The sequence below is a fragment of the Microcebus murinus genome, chromosome 12, assembly GCF_040939455.1.
Source record: "Microcebus murinus isolate Inina chromosome 12, M.murinus_Inina_mat1.0, whole genome shotgun sequence".
In the NCBI taxonomy this organism is placed as follows: Eukaryota; Metazoa; Chordata; class Mammalia; order Primates; family Cheirogaleidae; genus Microcebus; species Microcebus murinus.
Genome location: NC_134115.1, coordinates 89,179,487 through 89,202,288, shown reverse-complemented (window position 1 = coordinate 89,202,288; position 22,802 = coordinate 89,179,487). Strand labels below are relative to the sequence as shown.

Here is a 22,802-nt window from a genome sequence, read left to right as displayed (position 1 = left end):
TCAATTTCCAGCCCCACCTATTTCTAGCCGTGATTCACAGTCCCTGGCTACAAAGTGAGACTCCTTCCCCAGGGCCACAGCCCTGTAGCTGAAACCTTGGGGGGCGGGATGTGCTTCCCGATGCAGGATTTTCCAGACTTTAGAGAAGCAGAGTGTAGGGTGACGGGCACAGAGGGGCCAACTGGCCACCTTGGGCTTTACTCACAAATCCCCTCCCAGCCCCACAGAAGCAGCCCTAAGGGGCGAGCTCCGTGTGACAGATCAAGTAACTGAGGCTCAGGGAGGGAAAGTCCTTGGTGAAGGTCACAGAGCCGGTGTCATTGCTAACCTAACTGAAGTGGAGAAGAGGCTCCAACCTCAATTATCATCATCAACAAAGATGGGTGGAGCTGACTCTGCCAGGCCCTCTAGTGGATTCTCTCATTTTTCATCCACTGCTGTATAGTTAAAAATATGCCCTGTCACCTGCCTCTACCTGGCCCCACTGGTCTTTCCAGCTGCTAGATCCCCCGCCCCGCCCTAGGCAGAGCTCCGAGGATGACCCAGCTGACCGGTGCTCCGGGGGCAGCCGGCGCGGCCAGGCGCGGGGCAGCAGCTGCGCGGACTTGCTGCACGGCGGCCAGCGCCCTCTCAGCTTCGGGCAGCCCCTCTGCGACAGCCGTGCCCAGTGCCTTCTGGGCCACTTGGACCTCCTGGTACCTGGGAGGAAACAGAGGCCAGGATGGCCCACGGGGCCGGTGCAGGGCTGCCCTCCCCGCCGCTGTCTGGGGTCCTGAATGGAGCCCGGATGTGCAAAGGCTTCTCCCAGCATCCCGGCAGCGGTGCCCTCTGCAGGGTTGGCACCCAGCAGCTGGCCTGGGACAGTGGCCGCTACTCTGCGGCTTTCAGATGAGCCACATCCTTGTTTGTTTGTTCATTTGGTTCAGTGACATTTTTCTGCAAGAGCTGTGCTGTGTTTCCACTCGAGAATCGCACAGTCTGCAGACGTTTCTTTCCTCCGGATGAATCGTAAACGGGAAACTGCCTGGTGGTGTGGGAAGCCTGGTGGCCCTGGTCTTGACTTGACCCTGCCCTTGCTGGTGACCTTGGGCGACCCACCGCAAAGAACGGCAGGACTCAGGGGAGTCGGTTTTGGGATCAGCAGCCTCTGGCCAGGCCCTGACGGCTCCAGGAGGCCAACCCCCAGCTCCTACCCACACCTGGGAGGTCTCACCTGTCCTCCAGTTCCCGCTGAGTCTCCAGGGCCACCGCACCCTCCACCAGACTCCGGAGAAGCGCGTAGCTAGCGTTGGAGGCGAGCAGGGCCCTGCGGGCGGCGGCTTCGATCTTGGCGGCGCTGCCTCTGTGGCTGTAGGAAAATGCCCGTCGGACCACGGCCAGCGGCTCACACAGAGGAGCTCACACCCTGCCACACGGCCCCTCGCCTCCCCTGAGTCCGGCCACAAGGACAGGGACTCCTCTTCCGCCTGTCTGCCTGACACAGCGAGGACTGCTCACGGAAGGGCACCGCACACCCCTCCTGGTACAGTTCACGCCCGTCGTCCTGGCATGGGATTAACAGGCCCTTCATCACACATTAAAGCACCTCACTTTGGACAATAAATTATAGTCACCCTGATATAAACAGCATCAAAGAGGGTGGGGGGACAGCCTGGGCCTTATCACTTCCAAGCTGTGTGTCCTTAAGGCACTTCTTTGAATCTGTTTCCTTGTCTGTAAAGCGGGTCTGAGGTCCCTGGAGTATAGCTAAAGGGGGAGATTGCCACAGATCTTGTGTTTTTAGGACTTAAGCTTCTTCCTCTTCTTCTTCTTTTTTTCTTTTTTTTGTTGAGACAGAGTCTCACTCTGTCGCCCAGGCTAGAGTGAGTGCCGTGGCGCCAGCCTAGCTCACAGCAACCTCAATCTCCTGGGCTCAAGCAATCCTCCTGCCTCAGCCTCCCGAGTAGCTGGGACTACAGGCATGCGCCACCATGCCTGGCTAATTTTTTGTATATATATTTTTAGTTGGCCAATTAATTTCTTTCTATTTATAGTAGAGACGGGGTCTCACTCTTGCTCAGGCTGGTTTCACTCCTGACCTTGAGCGATCTGCCCACCTCGGCCTCCCAGAGTGCTAGGATCACAGGTGTGGGCCACCGTGCCCGGCCTGGACTTAAGCTACTTCTTAAAGGCAGTGGATGCAACAGCCCAAGTGTCCATTAACGGGTGACTGGACAAAGTGTGGCATGTCCCTCCCTCTGGTGGAGGACTAACCGCCACAGATGGGAGCCAGGTGCTGACAAAGCTGCAGCATGGACGAGCCTTGACAACACTGTGCCGAGGGACAGAGCCAGACGTAAAGGACACATAGCGCATGATTCTGTTCACAGAATAGCCAAATCTAGAGAGACGGAAAGTGACCAGTGGTTGCCGGGGGCGGGGATGGGAGGAGAAATGGGCAGTGATGGCAAATGCGTCTGGGCTTGTTCCCAGGGTGATGAAATATTCTAAAATTAGTGGTGGTGCTGGTTGTACAATGCTGTGAATATAGTGAAACCACTGAATTGTACAGTGTGTGAACTGTATCTCAATAACGCTGTTATTAAAATACAGGCCGGGCGAGGTGGCTCACACCTGTAATCCTAACACTCTGGGAGGCCAAGGTGGGCAGATTGCTCGAGGTCAGGAGTTTGAAACCAGCCTGAGCAAGAGTGTGACCCCATCTCTACTATAAATAGAAAGAAATTAATTGGTCAACTAATATATATATATATATATATATATATATATATATATAGAAAAAATTAGCCGGGCATGGTGGCACATGCCTGTAGTCCCAGCTACTTGGGAGGCTGAGGCAGGAGGATTGCTTGAGTCCAGGAGTGTGAGGTTGCTGTAAGCTAGGCTGACGCCACGGTACTCACTCTAGCCTGGACAACAAAGTGAGACTCTGTCTCAAAAAAGTAAAAATAAAAAACAAATAAATAAAAAACAAGCCAGTAAACAATCTCAGATGCCTTTGGTCCAAGCTTTATCCCCAGCACCCCTGGGCTCACACTCCCCTTCCATCCATGCCCCTCCTCCTCATCTTCTCATGGTGGTGACACCTGTCGCCCCCTGCCCCTGCCCCCGCCAGGCAGCTCTCACGTCATCTGATCCTGTGGGGCTGACCCTGACCCTGGAGCCCCCAGCGCCTCAGGGCTCACCTCCTGGCAAGGGCTCGGGCCTCCACGGCCAGATGGCTCCAGGGGTTGGGCTGGCCGGGCCCTTCCTGGGGAATCACCTTTAGAGCAAAGAGGAAAAGAGAAACTGAATGGCCCAGGCCTGAAGGTCAAGGTCCACGTCTCGCTAAATTACTGGGCAGAACTGAACGGCGCCAGACAGAGCCACAGAGTCAGCCTCCAAGGAGCAGAACCCCAGGCTGCAGAAACACCAAATGTGACGCCGCCCGCCACTGCCTACTTGCCACGTGCCTGCTCTTTGCAAATTTTATCTCACTGAATCCGCACAGGAGGCACAGGGTGGGCCCCCATTTTGCAGATGCAACTGAGCCCCCCAAAGTGGGGAGGCCCGCCCGTCACCAGGGCAATGGCAGGGCTGGGGCAGGGATCAGTGCCCAGGCTCAGCAGGAGGGGGTGCCCTGGGGTACCAGAGTCTTGAGAACGGTGGCCGCGTGCAGAATCTCCTCTTCTGAGGACGCCAGTGCTGCCTCCAGGTCTGCCAGCTGGACGCAGGTCTTCTGGGCTCTGGCCTGGGCACAGCGGGCTCCCTTGCTCAGCACCCGCAGCTGCTCCAGGGCGCCCTTCACAGCACCCTCGAGGCCCGTCATCTGCTCCAGGAAGGCTTCCCGGGCCCCTGCAGGAAGTCCACAGCCCTCGATTCACAGAGCCAGGGAGATGTCACACTAAAGCCCCCAACTCCAGGGACCCCACTCTGGGCCCTCCACTCTCCCCAGGAAGCTGAACTCCATCACCAGCCCTGTTGTGCACCAGCGGTTAGTTGCAAAAGAAATGTCTCCCATTTTACAGATGCAAAAGGCTGAGGCCCAGAGGAGGCAAATCATGACTCAAGGTGCCATGCACAGTAAGTCAGCCACACACGGGGGACCAGGAGGGACCCAGGCCTTCCAGAGCCACACAAACAACTCCTGAATCAGGAACCGCAGCGACACTCCACTCGAGTCAGCTGTGTAACTCACAACGCCGCCCACGTGCGGGCGTTTTAAGATGTGGCCCTGAGAGCCCCATTTCGCTAGTCAGTCCAGCCAGCCTGTGCCCAGCTCCCCTGTGTCAGGCTGCTACAGGAGCCCAGGTGCTTATGAACAGGAATTTCACCAAGGAATCAGTTTGCTGTCAGTGCTGTCTGAATTTCCGTGCCCCAGGGCCAAGTTCCACCTGGCTTAGTGACGGGCCTCCTCCTTTTTTCTGGCTTATTTATTTTCCACGTGCCAAGCACAGTGCTGGGGAAATGAGGCGAGCAAAATGCCCAGGATCAACGCAGCGGGACCCTGTTCAGCATGTGGAGCGAGTGAACAAATGAATGAACCCATCCTGTCCTCACGGAGCTTAGAGTCTGAGTGGGGCAAGGGGTGCAGGGACAGAGGCTGGTATTGACAGAGTGACAAGTACAAGGGGGCTAAGGACATTGCAGGAGGTCCACAGGCTTCAGGACCATATCTTGAGAGCACTCAAGGCATCAATGAGACCAGACTGAAGGTGCCACATGGCCCTACCCTGCTTCCCAGTGTCCCACTCTGCCCTCCCGCCATACCTGGCAGCAGGTGGTGGCCCTGGTAGGCGTCCCCCCGTGGGGCCTCTCCCTGCAGAATGTCTAGTGGTCCCCAGGGACTGCTGCAGTCAGACCCCTGCAGCCACCCCTCCATCAGGGTCAGTCTGGCCTTCAGCTTGGCTGCCTGGAGGGGACAGGGAAAAAAAGGTGCGTGAGGCTCCAAGTGCGGGCCAGACACCTCCCGCTGGCTTCTGCCTGGCCTGCTCTGCCTGCGGGCTTCCTTCTCCAAAGCCTGCCCGGGGCGTCAAAGCTGAGGGCACAACACACCTCTGAGAGCCAACCCTGCCCACGCCAGCGTGGCTGTCCCTTCCCTTCTCACGCCCACGGCACCTGCTGACACTCAGCCAACCGTACCTCTGTCCTGCCATGGAGTGATTTCTGTCCGTCCTGTTTCCTGTACGCCCAGGACTTGGCACGGGGCAGGCGTGCCGGGACGCTTGCTGGCTGAGTGTGCTATGAATGTCCCCAGCCACGCCTTTTAGCCATAGGAACAATAACCGCGTTGACAGAGCACTTATAGGTGCCAGCCGCAGTGTCCCCATATCCACTCTTAGTGGCAGGCACAGGTCTTGAGCCCCGTCCTTGATTCCAAAACCCGAATACTCTGGAAGACCACACGGCTTCCCGTTCCTTACTCAACGGCCAAATCTGACCTGCGCTGATCTGGAAGTAAAACTGTTCTGAAACAGGTTACTTGTGGCCTTTATTCGCCCACTTGGTATAAATACTCATCTGTTTTCCTGCTGAAACATCAATGGGTTTGATCATGGGGGTCGGCCCACGAGCAGCTGGGGATGTCACCTGATACTCCGTACACGCCACCTTACCTGAAGCTGCCCCCGGTTTCTGGTGGGGGGTGCAGGCCTGGACTATCTACAGTTTGGAGCAGGAGAGACTGAGGCTTGCCAGGGCTGCTGCCTGCCTGGGTACGTGACACTAATGTGGCTGGGGCAATGGGGAACACTGACGGGTTAACCCCAGAGCTTGGGCTTTGGCCTCCTCACCGCCCTACTGCCCCCCTGCACCACCCCACCGCCCCGCTTGAAATTCTACTTCTGCCCCAGAATGGGCACTGCCTCCCATCGCTCCCCCCTACCGAGGGTCGCCTGGGGTCTCATCCCTACTGAACTTGACAAAGTGTGGGACCTTGGCTCAGGGTGGTCGGAAGGGTAGCTGACAAGTGCCACCCAGGGCAGGGGAAGGGCCAGCCTGGGTGGGCCGGGAGGCAGGCCGGGCACGGGGAGAGCCGGGAGGAGCGGGCCGTTGCCGGCGCCGGCACACAGCTGGCGCTTGCTGAGGACGTGAGATAAGCAGGCAGGGGGCGGCCGGCTGACTCACCTCCTCCTTCACCAGGCCGTAGCAGAGTGGGCACTCCTGGCACTGCGTGCCGCCCGCCGTGAGGAAGAAGTTGTCATGGCAGCGGTCACACTTGTAGCCCACGAAGCCGGGCCTGCACACGCATGTGCTGTTCTCGTGGCACTGGGCCGAGGTGGCGCCCAGCGGGGAGCACCTGCAGGCTGGAGGGGTGGTGGCAGCAGGCGCTGGGTGCCGTGACAGCCGTCTCCACACTGGAACCCCTTGGGCCCCCTGTCCGCATACCTGGCAGCTCCCGGAACCCCCCAGGCAGCCTCACGCATAGATTGCCAGGCCCTTCCCTGGAAACTCTGATTCAGGAGACTGGAGGTGACTGAGAGCCTGACTTACTTGAACGTCCCCTGGGGATCTGAGGACCAGCCCAGTTTGGGGACTGCCGATGCAGCCCAACCTTGCAGATGAGGAAACTGAGACCCAGAGAGGTGACGAGATGGCCCCAGGCACATAGGAACTTAGCTGCTCTCAGGCAACCTGCCCTGCGTCTGACCACCCTCTCTCCCGCCACACGCGCCCTCCCGCTGGTTGTCCTGCCCTGAGACCTCAGGCCCGCCCTCCAGGCAGCCCGGGGAGGCCCGGCCTCCTTACCCCGGCAGCCCTTGATGGAGAAGCCAAAGAACCCAAGCTGGCATCTGTCACAGGCCTGGCCCACTACGCCCAGGCGGCAGGGGCACTGCCCAGTCCTGGGGTGGCACTGGTCCTCCTGGGAGCCCAGCGGGTGGCACTGACAGCTGCGATAAGGGAAAGAACGCTGGTCTGAGGCAAGCTCTGGGCCACTCCTCACCCGGCCTGAGCTGGCTGCAGCTGGCCAGGGGCCTTCGGATCCGGGCGCTCGCTCTACCGCCAGGCCCGTCCCCTGTCCATGCATGTCATCAGCTTCTCCAGGCTGTGCCCTGGGAAGTACCAGTCTCAGAGGATGCTTGCCAAAAGATAAGAAAAAAGGCTATGAGAACAAATACATCTTGGAGAAACTATACCCCTCCAATGGAAAGTCACAATGCAATTAGCATATTAAAGGCTCTGAGAAGTCCCGCAAGGAAGAAACCTGTTTGCTTCATTCAGCATTTCCCTGGAGTCCTCCATTGTTCCCTAAAGACGCTTGTCTAAGGTGCGACTGTGGCCAAAAAGGCCACCCAGTGATGGGCGTCACTGAGAAGGGAATCAGAGACCAACCTGGCCACCTGCCCACTCAGACATCCCCTAGGGCTGCTCTTGGCCTGGGACCTGGGCTGGCAGGGCCACGAGTCTGATGCCAAGGGATAGTCCCTTTGTCCCAGTTTGGTGAAGTGCACAGTGTACCTGGCCGTGGGCCTAGAACGACACCTTTCCCACCAGGCCCCTCCCTGGAGGCTGCCGGGTGCCTTCTTCCCCCCTGGTGAGGGCCCCAGGGCACCACAGCCCTGAGCCACCTACCTGCGGCAGCCCCTCCCGGGCTGGAGGTCAAAGAAGCCCAGGCTGCAGTGGCCGCAGTCCCGCCCAGTCACGTGAGGCAGGCAGGGGCACTGACCCGTCACGGGGTCGCAGGGTGTCTGGTCGCTGACCGAGCCCCCGGGGTTGCAGCTGCAGGCTGGGGTGGGAGCAGGAAGGGGTGTTGGGGAACAGTGTAGATTGTGCAGCCTTTTGGGGTCCCAGGAGAGGCAGAGAAGATGGGGGAGCCCCCGGAGATGATGCACATTCAGTCCAGATTCCTAAGCCCCTCCTGGAAGAAGGTTCTAGGGCTGAGTTCAAATCTCAGCCCCCTGGCTATGCCCTGGCCCCGGCAGCCTGGAGAGAAAGGCCGGTGACTCGGGCGGGTGGGAGTCACAGGCAGAGCCCTGCACCCACGGCCCTGGGTCGTGTGGCCCTGCTCTCCCGGCCACCGCAAGGGCAGCATCTCACCCCGCCAGTGCAGCGATTCCTGAAGGGGCTGTGTAGGGCGAGTCAGCAGGGCCGGGGGCTGCTGGGGAGGGCCCGTAGCAAACGGGTCTGGGGCTGAGGCCCTGTTTCTCCCCTGCGGGGCTTCTGGGAGCTCCCACTGGCCGAGGCAGCTGGGGCCCGAGGGGCACAGAGGGCGGAGCGTTGACCCAGGCCCAGGACCGTCCCCATCACCGGGTGAGCCCTGCAAGCTGACTGCTAAGTTAACAAGGCAGGAACTGGTGGCAGCAGCAGAGCTGGATCTCAGGGGTGAGAGAGACCCAGAAGGGGACCAGGCGCTCCCAGGGTCTGGACAAGGAGACGAGAAGGGGAGCAGCCTGCCCGCAGCTACAGGGCCTCGCAGAGGGGCCACCCCACCCAGACCCCGAGCCCGGGCAAAGGACAGGGGCCCACCCTGCGCCACCCAAGGGTGCGGGCGGCGGCACTCACGCGGGCATCTGTCGGCGGGCCGAGGGGCCAGGGCGCTCCCGTAGAAGCCGTCCTGGCAGCGCTCACAGCTGTCCCCCGTCGTGTTGTGCAGGCAGCGCAAGCAGCGGCCAGACAGGGGGTCGCAGTTGCCCACGGCGTTGGGGTCCACGTTTCCGTTGCACTGGCACTGCCGGCAGGGCTGAGGGGCCCCGGAGAGCCCCAGGGGGTCCCCAAAAAAGCCATCATCACAGATCTCGCAGCGCAGGCCTGTGTGGAGCGGGGCGGGCGTGAGGGCACCGGCCGCGGGGGAGGGGCACCCTCAGGCTCCGCCAGGGCAGAGCCGGGCACCAGCGCCGCCCACTGGCTGTGTGGTCTCGGGCAAGACGCTGTGCCTCTCTGAACCCAGGCTCCTCGTCTGTAAAGTGGGGACAACCATGGCAGCTCCCTCAGGACTGTTGAGAGGGTTCGGGGACATATTTGCACAAAGCACTTAACGAGGAGCCTGGCATGTGGTGAGTGCTCTGTAGTAGTGTCACCGTCACCACTGCCCTCACCATTGTCTCCATCAGCACCTCAGCCACCTTCATCATCCTCACCTCACATTAGCTTCACCATTATCTTCATCACTCTTCCTCCTCCTCACCTGCACCGCCACTGTCCACTGTCCCTGTCTTCCTCCTTCCCATTGTCCTCCTCCCCCTCAGCTGCTCTTCCGTGTACAGCTCCTGGTCACCTGTTTTGCTTTCTGTAGTTTTTTTTTTTTTTGAAACAGAGTCTGGCTCTGTCACCCAGGCTAGAGTGAGTGCTGTGGCGTCAGCCTAGCTCACAGCAACCTCAAACTCCTGGGCTCGAGGAATCCTTCTGGCTCTGTCTCCCAAGTAGCTGGGACTACAGGCATGTGCCACCATGCCTGGCTAATCTTTCTATTTTTAGTAGAGACAGGGTCTCGCTCTTGGTCAGGCTGGTCTCGAACTCCTGAACTCAAGTGATCCTCCCGCTTCGGCCTCCCCAAGTGCTATGATTATAGGTGTGAGCCACTGCGCCCGGCCTTGCTCCCTGTGGTTTCTGAGCTTGCTTTGGACAGTGTGTCTCAGGGTCCTGCCCGATTTCCTGGGTTTGACCTGCAGTTGCTGCCTCATCTTCCAGCCCCCAGCGTCACTGTGAGCCCCAGAAGAGCTGCTGGCAAGGAGGCTTTTGGAGGGTGGTGGCCTGGGAGGTCCACTGGGGACACAGACGGGGCATAAAGAAACATACTTGAGCCATGTGTTAGTGTAGACACACCTGAGCATACCTACACACAACACAAGTCTGGGGGCCCGCAGACGCTGACAGCAGCCGTGGGCCCCTGGGGGTGGCGGGAGGAGGGGCGTGTGAAGTTGCCTTGTGCATCTCCGTGCTCCTCTGTAGGTTTCTACACTGCTTCAACCGTCATAACGAGTAGGTACTGATTTTAGGATTAAAAAAATAGCTGTTGTCAATGTGAAAAACAGAGGTGAGCTCCCTGTGTCCTCAAAACATGTCAGTCCAGCTGGAATCAAGTTAATGCTCCTGAGGGCGACCTTGAAAAGGGAAACGAGGAATGCTAAGGAAGTAAAGAAAAGAAAAATCTAAACAGAGTTCAAGGTCGAGGCTAGCACCTGCCTTTGGGACTCTAAACTAGAAATGAAGCCAGACAGGACAGGGGGAGATGGAAGCTGGTGAGGAGGGAGGTGAGCCGCGTAGTTAGGTGGCCATTCACCTGGAACCAGGTGGGACAGCTCCCGGGGCAGGAGGGAGCTCCGGGCATCCAGCAAGGAGTCAGGATGGCGGGCGGGTGTCATCCTGGGCGGGTGGGGAGCATCTGCCTCAGATGTCCAGGTGAGCTGTGTGTGCCAGGCGCTCACAAGGCCAAGGACGCTGGTGTGCATAATGAAGGGGGCTGGCAGAGGCCCCAAATCCACAGTCCATCCAGGCGACCCTCCCTCCCAGCCTCTGCTGCCCTGAAATCCTCCGCTGGGCACACTCAGCCCGGGTCAGCCTCAGCTTCTCTCACTGTCCACTCTCGCCGAGTGCGCCTCCCTCGCATCTCAGATCAGGACAGCCTCGGTCGGGAGCCAGACACGTGGGGAAGGTTACGGAGATGGAGGGACAGCGTGGTGGCCAGTGGGGTGCAGGGTCCCGTGGTGGGACCTCAGTCCCTTGGTTCTTGGGCTGCCCGCTCTGGGGCCCAGCCCCGCCCCGCTAGCTGCCAGGGACTGTGCTCAGAATGGTCCCAGGGAAGCAGCGCATTTGGCAGGACCGATTTAGGGCAGCCATAGGTACCAAAAGCAAAACCAGACGCCTAGGAGGCTGGAAATCACTACGCTAAGGGAAACAAGCCAGACACAAAAGGACACGTGTGCGAGTCCACTTAAATGAGACATCTGGAATAAATGCAGAGAGACAGAAAGTAGGACAGTTGTCGCTGGGGGCTGCAGGCGGAGTGCTGCTAGACGGTGCGTTGAATGGGTACGGCTTCTACGTGGGATGAAGGAAGGTTCTGGAGACGGGTGGTGGTGATGGCTGCGTGACACTGTGAATGCATTAATGCTCCCTGACACTGAGTCACACGCTTAAGAGTGGCGAAGATGGCAAATTTTGTGTTACGTGTGTTGTCACAATAATAAATTATTAATGCAATATGCCAAAAGTCACTGTACACTTTAAATGGTTAAAGTCTTGGATATGTGAATAATATCTTAATAAAGCTATTTTTTAAATAATCAGACGTCGAGGCTGTCTCTGAGAGTGAAGAGCGGAGCGGCCGGGGGCAGGGGAATTTCTTCCTCACACGTTGCCTCGTGACGTGTTGAAAAGCTGAAGTTCAGGCCGGGCACAGTGGCTCATGTTTGTAATCCTAGCACTCGGGGAGTCCGAGGTGGGAGGATCATTTGAGCTCAGGAGTTTGAGACCAGCCTGAGCAAGAGCAAGACCCTGTCTCTACTAAAAATAGAAAAAATTAGCCGGGCATGGTGGCACATGCCTGTAGTCCCAGCTACCCGGGAGGCTGAGGCAGGAGGATTGCTTGAGCCCAGGAGTCTGAGGTTGCTGTGAGCTAGGCTGACGCCACGGCACTCTAGCTTGGGCAATAGAGTGAGACTCTGTCTCAAAAAACAAAAAAAAGAAAAGCTGGAAATTTAATCAAAGGTTTCCACCTTAGCTGTGCATCGCACCCACCCTGGGGACTTGCTAGGAATCCACATTCCCCGGCTCCACCTCCAGCTGCACCAGGCTCTCTGGGCCAGGGCCCGGACACGGGTATTTTCAAAAGCTCAATGGCCCACAGTCTGCCAGAAACCCACAGCAGCCTGGGGCCCTGGCAATGGCAGTAAGGGACTCAGTGTCCCCAGAAGTTATACCTGCCACTCCTAAGCTGGTCTCTCCCCACCTGCCACACCCCAAACCCAGGGCAGAGTCAGGGTACTGGAGCTGGGCCCTTCTGTGGGGCCACTCACCTCTCTGGCCCGGGGGACAGTGGGTGCACACCACCTCCCCGCTCTCCGGGACGGTCGTGCAGGCTGACTGCCCGGGGCAGGGGCAGGGCTGGCAGTCGTCAGCTTGGCCCGTGAAGGGCTTGCCGTAGAATCCAGGCATGCAGCGCTCACAGGACGGGCCCTCGGTGTGGTGGCCGCACACGCAGATCCCTGAGGGGCGAGACAAGCACCTGCCTACCGCTGCCTGACCCCAGGACACCCCCAGATGGTGGAGGAGGTCACAGAGCACATCCTGGGTAGAAGTGACTCGGGAACCCTCCCACGTGGAGGCAGCACAGCCCGGCTGGAGAGTCCAGCCTGGGTTGGTGTCAGCCACTCACAGCCCACGTGAACCTGGGCGAGTCGTCTAACACCCCTGCCTCAGTTCCTCACCTGCAAGGGGGGAATGACAACAGCACTGATTTCAGAGGTTTGCACCAGCATTCAAGGAGCCATGCACTCACAGTGCCTTGCACACCCCGGGCACACGGACGGTCACTACCGTTACTATCCTATATTCTGAAACCTACGAACCAATGGGGAACACAGCCACCCTCCACTCTCACCATGTCCTCTATTAACTCAAAGGGACCAAAGGAAGCTTGACCGGCACTAAGGCACACACGGATCCGGGATTTGGGTCTTCACACAGCTTTGCAAAGAGGCTCCCTTTGTGGGGCCCAGAGGTACCCTGAGGCTGCGTGGTCTCAGAGAACGGAGCCCCGTCCCTGCCTCTGTCTTCCGAACATGGTGGATTCTGCAAACCCCTTCTCCAGCCTGACAGCTCCTGGCGTCTGCTCAGAGCCCGGGCACTTGGGAAGGGAGGCCCCACTGCCCGGGGTCATGTGAGAAACCTGGTTAGAAAGGGTTAACCAAGGCCACCCTCCAGGAGGCCCCCAGCAGTGCCTGGCTAGGAGGTGGGTGGGACCCTTGGGTGGACACACACAGCAGGGGTGGCACCCAGGGGAACTGTCCCTGTCTGGGCCCAGCACCCATACGCTTGTGACTCCTCCCAGCCCGGGCGGTGGCTCTGCCCATTTCACAGATGAGGACTTGCCCAACACAGCGGGAGTCATGGCAGGGCCAGAGTGTACATGGGGCGACAACCTGTCCCAGCGCATAGAAGGACTCTGCTTCCTCAAGAGGGGCTGCCTGGAGCAGTGCGGGGGCAGAGGGAGGATTATGAGGCCCTATCTGGCTCGATTAGTGATGCCTGCCGTGGGCACGAGGAGGGAGGATGCCCCTGTGTGCTCGCCGGCCCTGGCTAGGACTGCCAACGCACAGGCTGCTATCTTTTCAGGAAAAAATGCTGAGCTGGCCTTCCCCTTCACAGAGAGAGCCCACGGGCTCTGGGAGAGGCCTGGCTGTGGGGGTGGAGAGGCCACGTGACCCGGAGAGAGCCCTTTGTGCAGGTGGGTGCCTCTAAGCCTGAGTAGGAACAGCTGGGCGTGACCAGCTGACCTGGAGCCTGGGCTGCAGGGCAGTGCGACTCTGCCACCTGCTGGCCATGCGGCCGCACCCTCCCCCACCTGGAGCTGGGACAGCAACGGTCCCAGCACCCCCAGGGAGTTCTGCAGGGCTCAGTGACACAGCATGTAAAACGGTGGCTAGCACGGGGAGGAAGCTGGTGACACTGTTTTACTATTTCTAGACAGCCCTGAACATTTTCCAGGTGAAGACCATCAGGCGAGCCCAGGTAGCAATGGCTGAGCTTTGGCGGAAACCACATCTGTGTCTGCAAAGCCGGGGGTTTCTTGATGTCTTCGTGGCCTCGTATGGACAACCTCAGTGGCGTGTTTACTGTCATTCTCCCCCCTTTACAGACAGCAAGCACGCTTGGGGAGGGAAGTGACTTTGCCGAGGCCACAGGCCACTAAGGTGTGAGGGTGGCAGGTTTGTGGCTCTAGATTGACACCTGTCGGCTGCTGTTCCCTGCATAACCTTCATGAGACCCCCCAACCCCGTCACCCGCCGTGCTAATGCCTCTGCCCTTCCTTACCACAACCCCTGCACGGTGGGACCCCTGAGGCCTCTCCCTGGCCCTTCCTGGGAGGAGGGCCAGCCCAGAGAGAGGGCGGGCAGAGACAGACGGCCTGCAGAGACCCGATGCATTCGAAGTCCTTGGCACAGAGCCTGATACTTCAATAAATTCCAGTCACTACTTTTATTAAAATGCGAGATGCTCAGGCAGGCAGCGCGAGATGGCTCAGTGCCCATGTGTCCCCACAGCTTGGCCAACTCCTTGGCACCGGTGCCAGGCTGACCCCATCCGGGTCAGTGCTCATCTCGCTGTTGTGGCTATAGCCCAGGGGGCCTCAGGACGGGCTGCAGGAGACTCACCTGTGTTGGGGTCACAGGTGCCATGCTGGTTACAGGTGCAGGGCACACAGTTGGCATAGGGACCCCCTCGGGGGGTCTCCCTCTTGTATCCTGGAGCACAGGACTCACAGAACTGGCCTGAGTAGCCCTGGGGACAGGAGCAGGTCTCCACCCAGGAGGCCGGGGGGGACAGCCCCCTCCGGGCGGATGTGAGCTGGACCTCGGTCAGGAACACCTGGCCTGCAGGGCAGAAGAGAAAGACCTGCACGTGTTTTCCCCCAGACCTTCCCGTTCATGTACGCGACAGGCCCAGATAGACAAGGGCAGCCTGTGGATCGATGATGTTGTCACAGGGATGTGCTCAGAAACTCCCCCTGTGACCCGCAAATGTCTGGCTGAAAGGGCAGAAAACCCTCTGTAAACATCTGAGCCTAGACCCCAACTCCACCTTACACATAGGCACGAGGCCTTTTTCTTTTAAGCTGGAGATCTCGAGATATCACCCAGGCTGGTTTCGAACTCACGTGATCCCTCCGCCTCAGCCTCCTGAGTAGCTGGGACCGTAGGCGCCCGCCACTGTGCTGGCTACAGGCATTTTCGCATGTTGTACGTGCACATGGAATTGTCCAGGGCGCAGGTGCGTGCAGTGGCGGGGGTGAGGGGAACACTATGCTTTGTTTCGTTCAGAACTTTCCAGACAGCCATTCACCGGTGATGGCAGCCCAGCCCCTGGGTTCAGTCACCATCGTCACTACAACCTGTCCCACCAGTGGCCCCTTCTGCAGCTTCCTCACTCACGATCCCCAGTTAGTTATGATTTCAGAATGACAACTATAAACGCGTTAAAGAATAAGGGTCGATCATACTCAATTGGATGTTTGAAAGTTGATTTTACAGGGCTAGCCCGCAAATGAACGGTCACTCCGCGGAGTGTTCTCCCTCGAGAAGCGATGAAGCACAGCCACCAAGGCCAAGTAAACTTTTCCAAGAACCTCGCTGGCGAAGGGGGCGGGGCTGCGCCACCCTCGCTCCCCGTGCCCTGGCCTGCCGGTGACCACTGCCTTCGGTGACCCCTCACCTATGTCTGCGGGTGACTGCTGACCCCGCTGGCTTCTGTCCCCGCACTGGCCACCCACACTGTGTCCTGCGCCCTGCCCTCCGTGTGTGTGGATGGCTTGTGCGTCTCGCTTCTCCTACACCCCAGCTTGCTCATCATCTCAGGGAAGCTCTGACCACTTCCCATGTGTTCTAGTGTGCTCATGCCTGAGCACTGACCATTTGCAACTCACAGGATTATTTTCATGTCGTTTCCTCCCCTTTTGTGTATTTTGTACATTATAGTTAGGGCATTATTATATATTGGTTTTTTACATTGTGTTCAGGTACATTATCACTAGGAACAGGTCGGAGGATAACCATGCCAATCACTGTGAGATCAGGGTGGGAGGCGGTGACAAGTGCCTGTCAGTGATGTCTGATGACCAGGCCTCCTATTAGGGAAGTCCCGGAAAACCAGACCGACCGGCTCTTGGGGTGGCTTAGGTGCAATACCGCCAGTGACCAGCAGGGGAGCTGCTCTCCCGGGGAACCAGGGCTGACCTGCGGCCAGCAGGGACTGAGGATGACAGTGGAGTGACCACGTCCACCCTGTTGGCCACACAACTGCCCCTTAGAGCTGTCCATCCTCAGGCCCCTCACCTGTCCAGCCCCCGCCTCTGTCTTCAGCTATCATTCCTGCTGCCTTTACAGGTTATGTGACCTTGGGCAAGTGTCCTGACCTCTCTGAGCTCAAATTCCTTCTTGGTAAAATGGGGACAATAACCACCCTGCTGTGAGAAGGCGACAAGGCCATGCCCAAAGGAGCCCAGCCCAGTCCTGGGGTCTCGGGGGAGCGTTGCTATCGTCACTGACCGGCAGGGCCTGGGCTGCGGCGGCCGGCACAGACACGGAGACTGGTCAGGTTGGTGAGGAGCCGCTGGAAGTGGAAGGCGGGCAGCGGAGGGTCCACGTCCTCGGAGGTCTCCTGCAGGCTGGCAGGGAGGAGCAGTCAAAGCAAGAACCCGACACGGGGCGGGCGGCGCCAAGGACTGAGAATGACCACAGGGGCGTCAGAAGTGTGCCCGGACCTGGGAGACTACCCTGAGTCCCATCTCTCAGGACAGAGGGGACACTTACAGGAACCTGAGCTGGGCCTCCCCGGCGTCCTGGGGGCTGGACACGCTGGAGTGCCTCAGAGACAGGGCCAAGCCTGCCCCTTCCAGCCTCAGATGCACGGGGGGCGGGGACCCCCCAGGGGGCACCTGGAAGGTCAGCGTGAGGGGCTGTCCATAGCTGAGCCGCTGGTCTCCCAGGAACTTCTCTGAAAACAAGAGAAGAAAGCGTCGGCAGTCTTCACATAGTCAGCTTCATTTTAAATGTCTATACTGATTTTATTAACAACATTCAGACAAGATAAAACCGCAGCGAGTACAAAACCAAGGCTCCCTGCACAGCAGACCCTGGGGGTGGCCAGCCCACACCCCTGCAGCCCGTCTGTCCCTGGCTTTGCAGGTGTGTGACCCAGGCAGTCATGCTGGGCCCCACGCTTGGTTTCACGCTCTGCTGTCACTGTCCTGACATTCTTAAAAATTTTGTCTTTGAACTTGGGTTTGTAGGTGACGTCTGCTGGGACAGTAGAGTCTGTACGTGAGCAGCGCCTTGCCACCCACCCCCGTGTAGCCTTCACGATGGCCCATGGGCACAGAATTCCCGTGTCCCCAACGTGTGGGAGGTTGGCCTCAAGGCGAGCACGCGGAAAGCGCGCTCTGGCTGGTTAAGCAGAGACGCTGCCAGGCCCAGGCCGCGCCCCCATTCCCATCAGAACTTGCTCCGAACTTGCAAGCAGGCCGCGGGATGCCTTCTCACTCCGTTATTTCTCTGTGTTAGCCAAACATGCCGAAAACCATGACCTACAAGGAGAGGGAACGGGCCACCCGTCCTTCCTCTTTTCCCCTCAGACTTTGCTCACTCCCGAGCAAGCAAGGGTAGACCGTGTTGGCAGAACATGCGCGCATCATGAAGCAAACAGCAATGGCTGGGGTCGTTTTGTGCAGTGTTTCCACTGTTCTGATGAGAACAAAATACGCCTCTGCGTGTGAGCTACGAAAAACAGACTACGTCACTTCAGTGATTCCACACGTGAGTGACACGCTCGGTATTTGCTTGCGTCAGCACTGCACAACATCAAAATGAAGGATAAAATTCATGCTGATGACTTAAAATGTTAATTTTTCTTTACCTAGAACGGCATCAAATAGCAAACAAACAAACAAACAAACACCAGGAAAACTAAGGGTGAAACTGCAGAAAAAAGGACAAAGCATTTATATCTTCCTACCTTTAATGGCACTTTTCCTCTATGTTTTTGGAAAATTGTAATTCAGTCGCCCGCCCTGGCGGGCAGGTCCTGAACAAGCTGCCAAGTCCCTGCATCCCTTGCCCAAGAGTGCTTTCTGGCTGGAGGGTTTGCCCACCTCTGCAGGGAACAGCCTACAGCCAGGGAGCCGGGGACCTGCGGGCCCCACCCCAGCTGCGCCCCAATTTGGCACCAGCATCAGTCACCGGTGTGAGTGCGACACCCAGCTGCCATCCCTGTCCGCCCACAAGCCACAAGTGAGATGATGCTACTCGCTGTTCCCCCAATCGCAGGCTCTGTGATGCTGCGTCACGGTCCAGCAATGGGCTCAGCAGCCCCCTCTGCCGCACTCAACACCTGCCACACATCTTTGCCCCGGGTACGGATGCCAGCGGGCAGGACGCTGAAGGGCCCCGCTGGGCCAGAGGGTACGTGTGTTCGTTAACCCTGAGAGCTGTCACCAAGCAGCCCAGAGGCTTGTTTCTGTGTTCCCTTCCCGCCATGCCCTCACCCCCAGCTGCCCAGGGAGTCCCAGGAGCTGCCAGCCACGGGTGCTGTAAGGGCAAGGCGTCCACCCGCCTCGCCCCTGCAGTGTGCCCAGCACCCAGCGCACACTTCTTGCGAGAGTAACTCCTTTCTCTCAAATACGTCAACAGAGCCAAGAGTGTGTTTTCCGCTCATGGGGCTCTGAGCTTGGAGCACCTGCCCCATGAGGAGACCTGAGGGTTTTTGCTTCCTGGCTGCGGGGCACACGCTCCTGACACCTGTGGCATCACCTCCCAGCCCCTCCTGGAGAGGGAGGGAAAGGGCAGGACTGGCCGGGCAGCCAGCAGACCCCGGACCGGGCCACAGTAGAGCTGAGAATGGGCCCCCGGCTCCTGGCTCTGGGACTGAGACAGCGTCCAGGAAACCAGAGTTGCCTTGATGGGCGGGGGTGGGCACGGCAACCAAGACCTTCCTTCGCTCTGCAGGAATCCCATGGCTCTGGGCATGGCGTGCGGTGGCCTGGCGGGGTGATGGGGCTGACGGGGCCTCTGTGGCCCTGAAGGAGCCCCAGGTGGCTAGGCTGTGACCAGGAAAACGGGGGTTTCAAAACACACCATGGTCTGATGGCAGAATAACGACCCCCAAAGGTGTCCATGTCCTCATCGCTGACCCTAGGTAGGGGGACATCTCGGATGACCCATTTGGGCCCCGAGTTATCACAAGGGCTGGTTAAAGACAGAAGAGGGAGCCAGGAGAGCCAGAGTCAGGGATGGGACGTGGGAAAGACCCAGCCTGCTTTGACGACGGGACCACGAGCCAGGACATGCAGGCAGCGACTAGAAGCTGGGGGAGCCAACAGATGGATTCTCCCCTGGAGCCTCCAGAAGGAACGTGGCCCTGCTAGCACCCTGATTTTAGCCCCACGAGAGCCACTTCTGAGCACCAAAACACTAACGGAATAAATCTGTGCTGTCTGCTGTCATTATATTTGAGGCAATTCGTCACAGCAGCCGAGGAAACCCACACAGGCAGCTTGCTCTGCCGGGCTGGCAGGTACCTGGGGCCATGAGCTCCTCCTCTTCCTCCGGCCTCAGCAGGACCCCACTCAGGCTCCATCGTGGGGGGTGTCCGGGGGCCCCCACACTTCTGGCCCACCAGCCCTCGGCTCCTAGACAGCAAACACAGACGCACACACCCGTCAGTGTGAGGCCCTGGAGGGTGGCTTCCAGGTGACAGCTCCAGCAGAGGCCCCGGGTGGGAGGGAGCCCCAGGAGAAGGCTCTGCCTGGGGCAAGGACAGACCTTGGGGCCTGCCCTGTCCCTTCAGGGGGGTTTTGAGCTCGACATGAAGACACGGCCTGGAGACCCCCACGTGGGGGCCTAGGGACATGAGGGCCGTCGGTAACAATCCTGGACCTGACCTTGTCTTCCGGGCTTCAGAGAACTTTCTCGCCCGTGACCTCACCAGGCTGTCCTTCCAGGTATGTGTGTCATTAACACTACTGCCCGCAGGGAGGCCACCTGGTTAGGAAGGCCCAGCCAGGACGGGAACCCAGGCCTCCTGGTCCCCAGGGCTGGCTCAGTCTGCCCCCTTCCCTCTGGCTGGGGCAGTAAATGCGGGGCACAGTCCAGCACAGAGCAAATGACCTCAAGGGGGAGCTCTCTAGGGGAGTAGCTGGGCAATAGGATGGAGACCCAATACCTGGGGCACCTGAGGGCCGAGAAGGAAGGGATGGAGAGACAGGAAGACATCAGAGAGGGGAGGCCCAGGCTCCTTGGTGCTGGACTAGGCTCTGCCCCTTGTGGGCTGTGTGACTCTGGGCAAGTTACTTAACCTCTCTGAAGCTGCAACATGGGGGCAATGAAGCACGTATGGCCCAGGCAGCAGTTCTCAAAGTTGGTCCGGAGACCCCAGGAGATCCCCAGGACCCCTGCTGGGGTCCATGAGAGCAAACTATCTTCTTACTAATAGTAAGATGTTATTTGCATTTCTCGCTCTTTTTCTCTCACAAGCATTCCATGAAGCTTTCCAGAAGCTGCAGGAAGCATGACACCACCGCAGACCGAGCAGCAGGAGCCGACAGAGCATGAGCCTCTCTTCGGCCAGATGGTAAAGTGATTTACGAAAACACGAAGCGAGCAGTGCTCTTCCCACAAAATGTTTCATCTTTCAGAAAGTGTTATTTTTCATGGAACTGTGTTATTTTTATTACATAATAGGTTCGCTATGGCTGTTTTTAAATGAATTAATAAGTATTTTTTAAAAATCTGTGTTTTCATTTCTAGTACAGTAAATATCCGAGTAAGCAACCCGCATGAATAAAAGCGCTTTGGTCCTCAGGAACCTTCAAGATCAAGAATGTAAAGGGATCCAGAGACCAAAAAGTTTGGGAACCGACAGCCAAAGGCGACTGTGAGAGAAAATGAGACGACACCCTGCAGCGCCCAGCCCAGGCCTGGCTCCAGGTGACAGCAAGTCCTGACACTGTTCTCAGGGTCTAGCAAATGAGCCTGGCCCTGCGCGGACACCGGACTCCAGGCAACACGCGACCGAGAGCCACACGCCCCTTGGTCCTGCTCTCTGCGCGGCGTCCAGCAGAGGGCGTGCGGCCCCCGCGTCTGGGGCGCCCCAGGGCCAGCCCTGAGGTTCTGTCCCTGTCCCCACTCCTCCGGGGACCCAGGCGGGAGGAGGGGGTGCCCCATGAGGCCTAGGCGCGCTCTGATCTGATGCAAAGCTCAGCGCTCTGCTCCGAAGATTGGCTGTGCCACCTGGAGTCGGGACCCAGACAGGCTGCAGGGCGGGTAAGACAAAGGAGCTGATGGACCCGGCACCAGCGGCTGAGCTCTGTGAGCTCGGGCAAGTGACCCGCCTTTCCTGGGTCTCAGCTGCCTCACTGTAAGAGGGGAATGAGATTCCCTGCAAGTCAGGAGCTAGCACGATGCCTGGCATACAGCCGGGGCCCAGTAAGTGGAGGCCAGGAGACTGAGCCTGAATCCCCAGGCTTGAGACACACAAGGCAGGCCGATCTTGACAGGGTGCATAGAAACTCCCCTCCAGGATCTAAGGGGTGCCGCAGCCCCGGCCCCCACCCAGGAGTATAAAAGCAAAAACTCAGGGACCCGGGAGGGACCTGGGGGTTACAGGGAGGTCCTGGGGAGCCACCGTCTCACACCGACCCCACCTAGGCTGTGTGGGCTCCTCTCCACTATGGGGGGTGGCCGAGGGGCCGCACCCACCCACCCCACCAATGCAAGATCTCCCTAGGGCAGGACGGGCTGCCTGCTGGCGGTGGCTGTGGGGGACACGCCTTACCCTGGCGGAAATCGGAGCGGATGTGGTGCACCTGGAACTGGGCGGCGGCCGCACACGCCTTGGAGTGGCCGTAGCAGAAGCAGCTGCTGCAGCCGGCGGGATTGTGGGACTGCAGGTTAAACGTCCCCGGGCGACACCTGGAACGGAGAGGCAGGACATCCCCACAGGGGCCTGAGTCCAGCATCACTGGGGAAACTTTCTTTGAACATTTTTTCCCAGAATTACAGAAGAGTTGCCAAGACGGTACAAATGATTCTCTTATCGGCTTCACGTAGCATCCCTTGAGGCCGACACCCGACATTACCAGGTACATTTATCAACGCTGAGACGCTAACATTGATTAACGTCTGCTAAACTCCAGCTTCCGTCAGGGCTTCGCCACGTGTTCCAGTCCTGCCCGTTCTCTGCCCCAGGACCCCACCCGGGCAGAGGCACTGCGTTGAGTGCCGTCCTTGTTCTCCTCCACCTGTGACCACGTCTTGGTCCTTCTGTGCTTGTCAGGACCTTGACGCTTTTGAAGAGCACCGGGCCGGTATTTTTTAGAATGTCCTGCAGTTGGGGCTTGTCTGTTTTCTCATGAGCGGATGGGTTACGGGTTTGGGGAGGTGTCCGGCTCATCACATCACGTGGGGGCTCTGTTAGCTTTGTCAGCAGGGAAGGGTGTGGCCTGCCTGTCTCTATGGGACAATGCCATGTTCTAGGCGTCGGAAGGGAGTCACTGAACCCAGCCCACTCCCAAGGGGAGGGGACTTAAGATCCACGTCCTGGTGGGAGAAGCATCAAAGAACTTATGGACATGAGTTATAACCACCACAGCCATTAACTAGTATTTTAACAGAGCTACTTTGAGGCTGTGCAAATATCCCGTCTCTCCTTAAGGTCCTGCCCGCTAACACCGGCACTCCCCAGTGGCCACGCCCTGCAGTGGTTTTCTATTTCCTTCATTCCGTCTGCATCGTCTGGAATCCTTCCACAGATTTGTCCCTTTGCCCCCTTCTATTTATTTATTCAATCGTCTGTTTACATCAGTATGGATTTGGGGGTGTTTACTCTATTCTCTGGGTCGTAATCCAGTAGTATCATCATTTATCTTGTTGCTCAAATCCTTCCAGCTTTGGGAGATCCTCCAGGCTGGCAATGGTGTCCTTTCGACACAGGAGCCTGTCCTGGCTTGGTGGCCTTGTTTGTGCCTGTGCTTGTGTCTTAGCACTGCCTCGCTTTCTGGCACCGCGAGATGCCCCGGGCTCACCTTGTCTTTTCCCTGCCCTAGAACCAGCTCTTCCCCCAGCAGCCCCAGGGCGTCAGACGCAAAGCCAGGGAGAGGAGACAGCTTGTACGCA

The 22,802-nt window shown here is 58.5% G+C and overlaps 1 protein-coding gene across 1 annotated transcript in view; it reads right to left on the bottom strand.

Moving 5' to 3' along the window:
• LAMC3 (laminin subunit gamma 3) overlaps positions 1-22,802 on the bottom strand; it is a 57,075-nt gene that overhangs the window by 9,423 nt on the left and 24,850 nt on the right. Inside the window, exons 8-22 of the mRNA XM_076009132.1 lie at positions 21,463-21,599; positions 19,208-19,318; positions 16,446-16,629; positions 16,182-16,300; positions 14,292-14,510; positions 11,934-12,122; positions 8,482-8,727; positions 7,552-7,705; positions 6,727-6,869; positions 6,106-6,284; positions 4,750-4,891; positions 3,629-3,834; positions 3,186-3,262; positions 1,214-1,348; positions 552-699 (exon numbers count right to left, since the gene is read on the bottom strand). Of these exons, the coding sequence (XP_075865247.1) occupies positions 552-699; positions 1,214-1,348; positions 3,186-3,262; positions 3,629-3,834; positions 4,750-4,891; positions 6,106-6,284; positions 6,727-6,869; positions 7,552-7,705; positions 8,482-8,727; positions 11,934-12,122; positions 14,292-14,510; positions 16,182-16,300; positions 16,446-16,629; positions 19,208-19,318; positions 21,463-21,599 (2,389 nt within the window). The remainder of the gene's footprint in view (positions 1-551; positions 700-1,213; positions 1,349-3,185; positions 3,263-3,628; positions 3,835-4,749; positions 4,892-6,105; positions 6,285-6,726; positions 6,870-7,551; positions 7,706-8,481; positions 8,728-11,933; positions 12,123-14,291; positions 14,511-16,181; positions 16,301-16,445; positions 16,630-19,207; positions 19,319-21,462; positions 21,600-22,802) is intronic.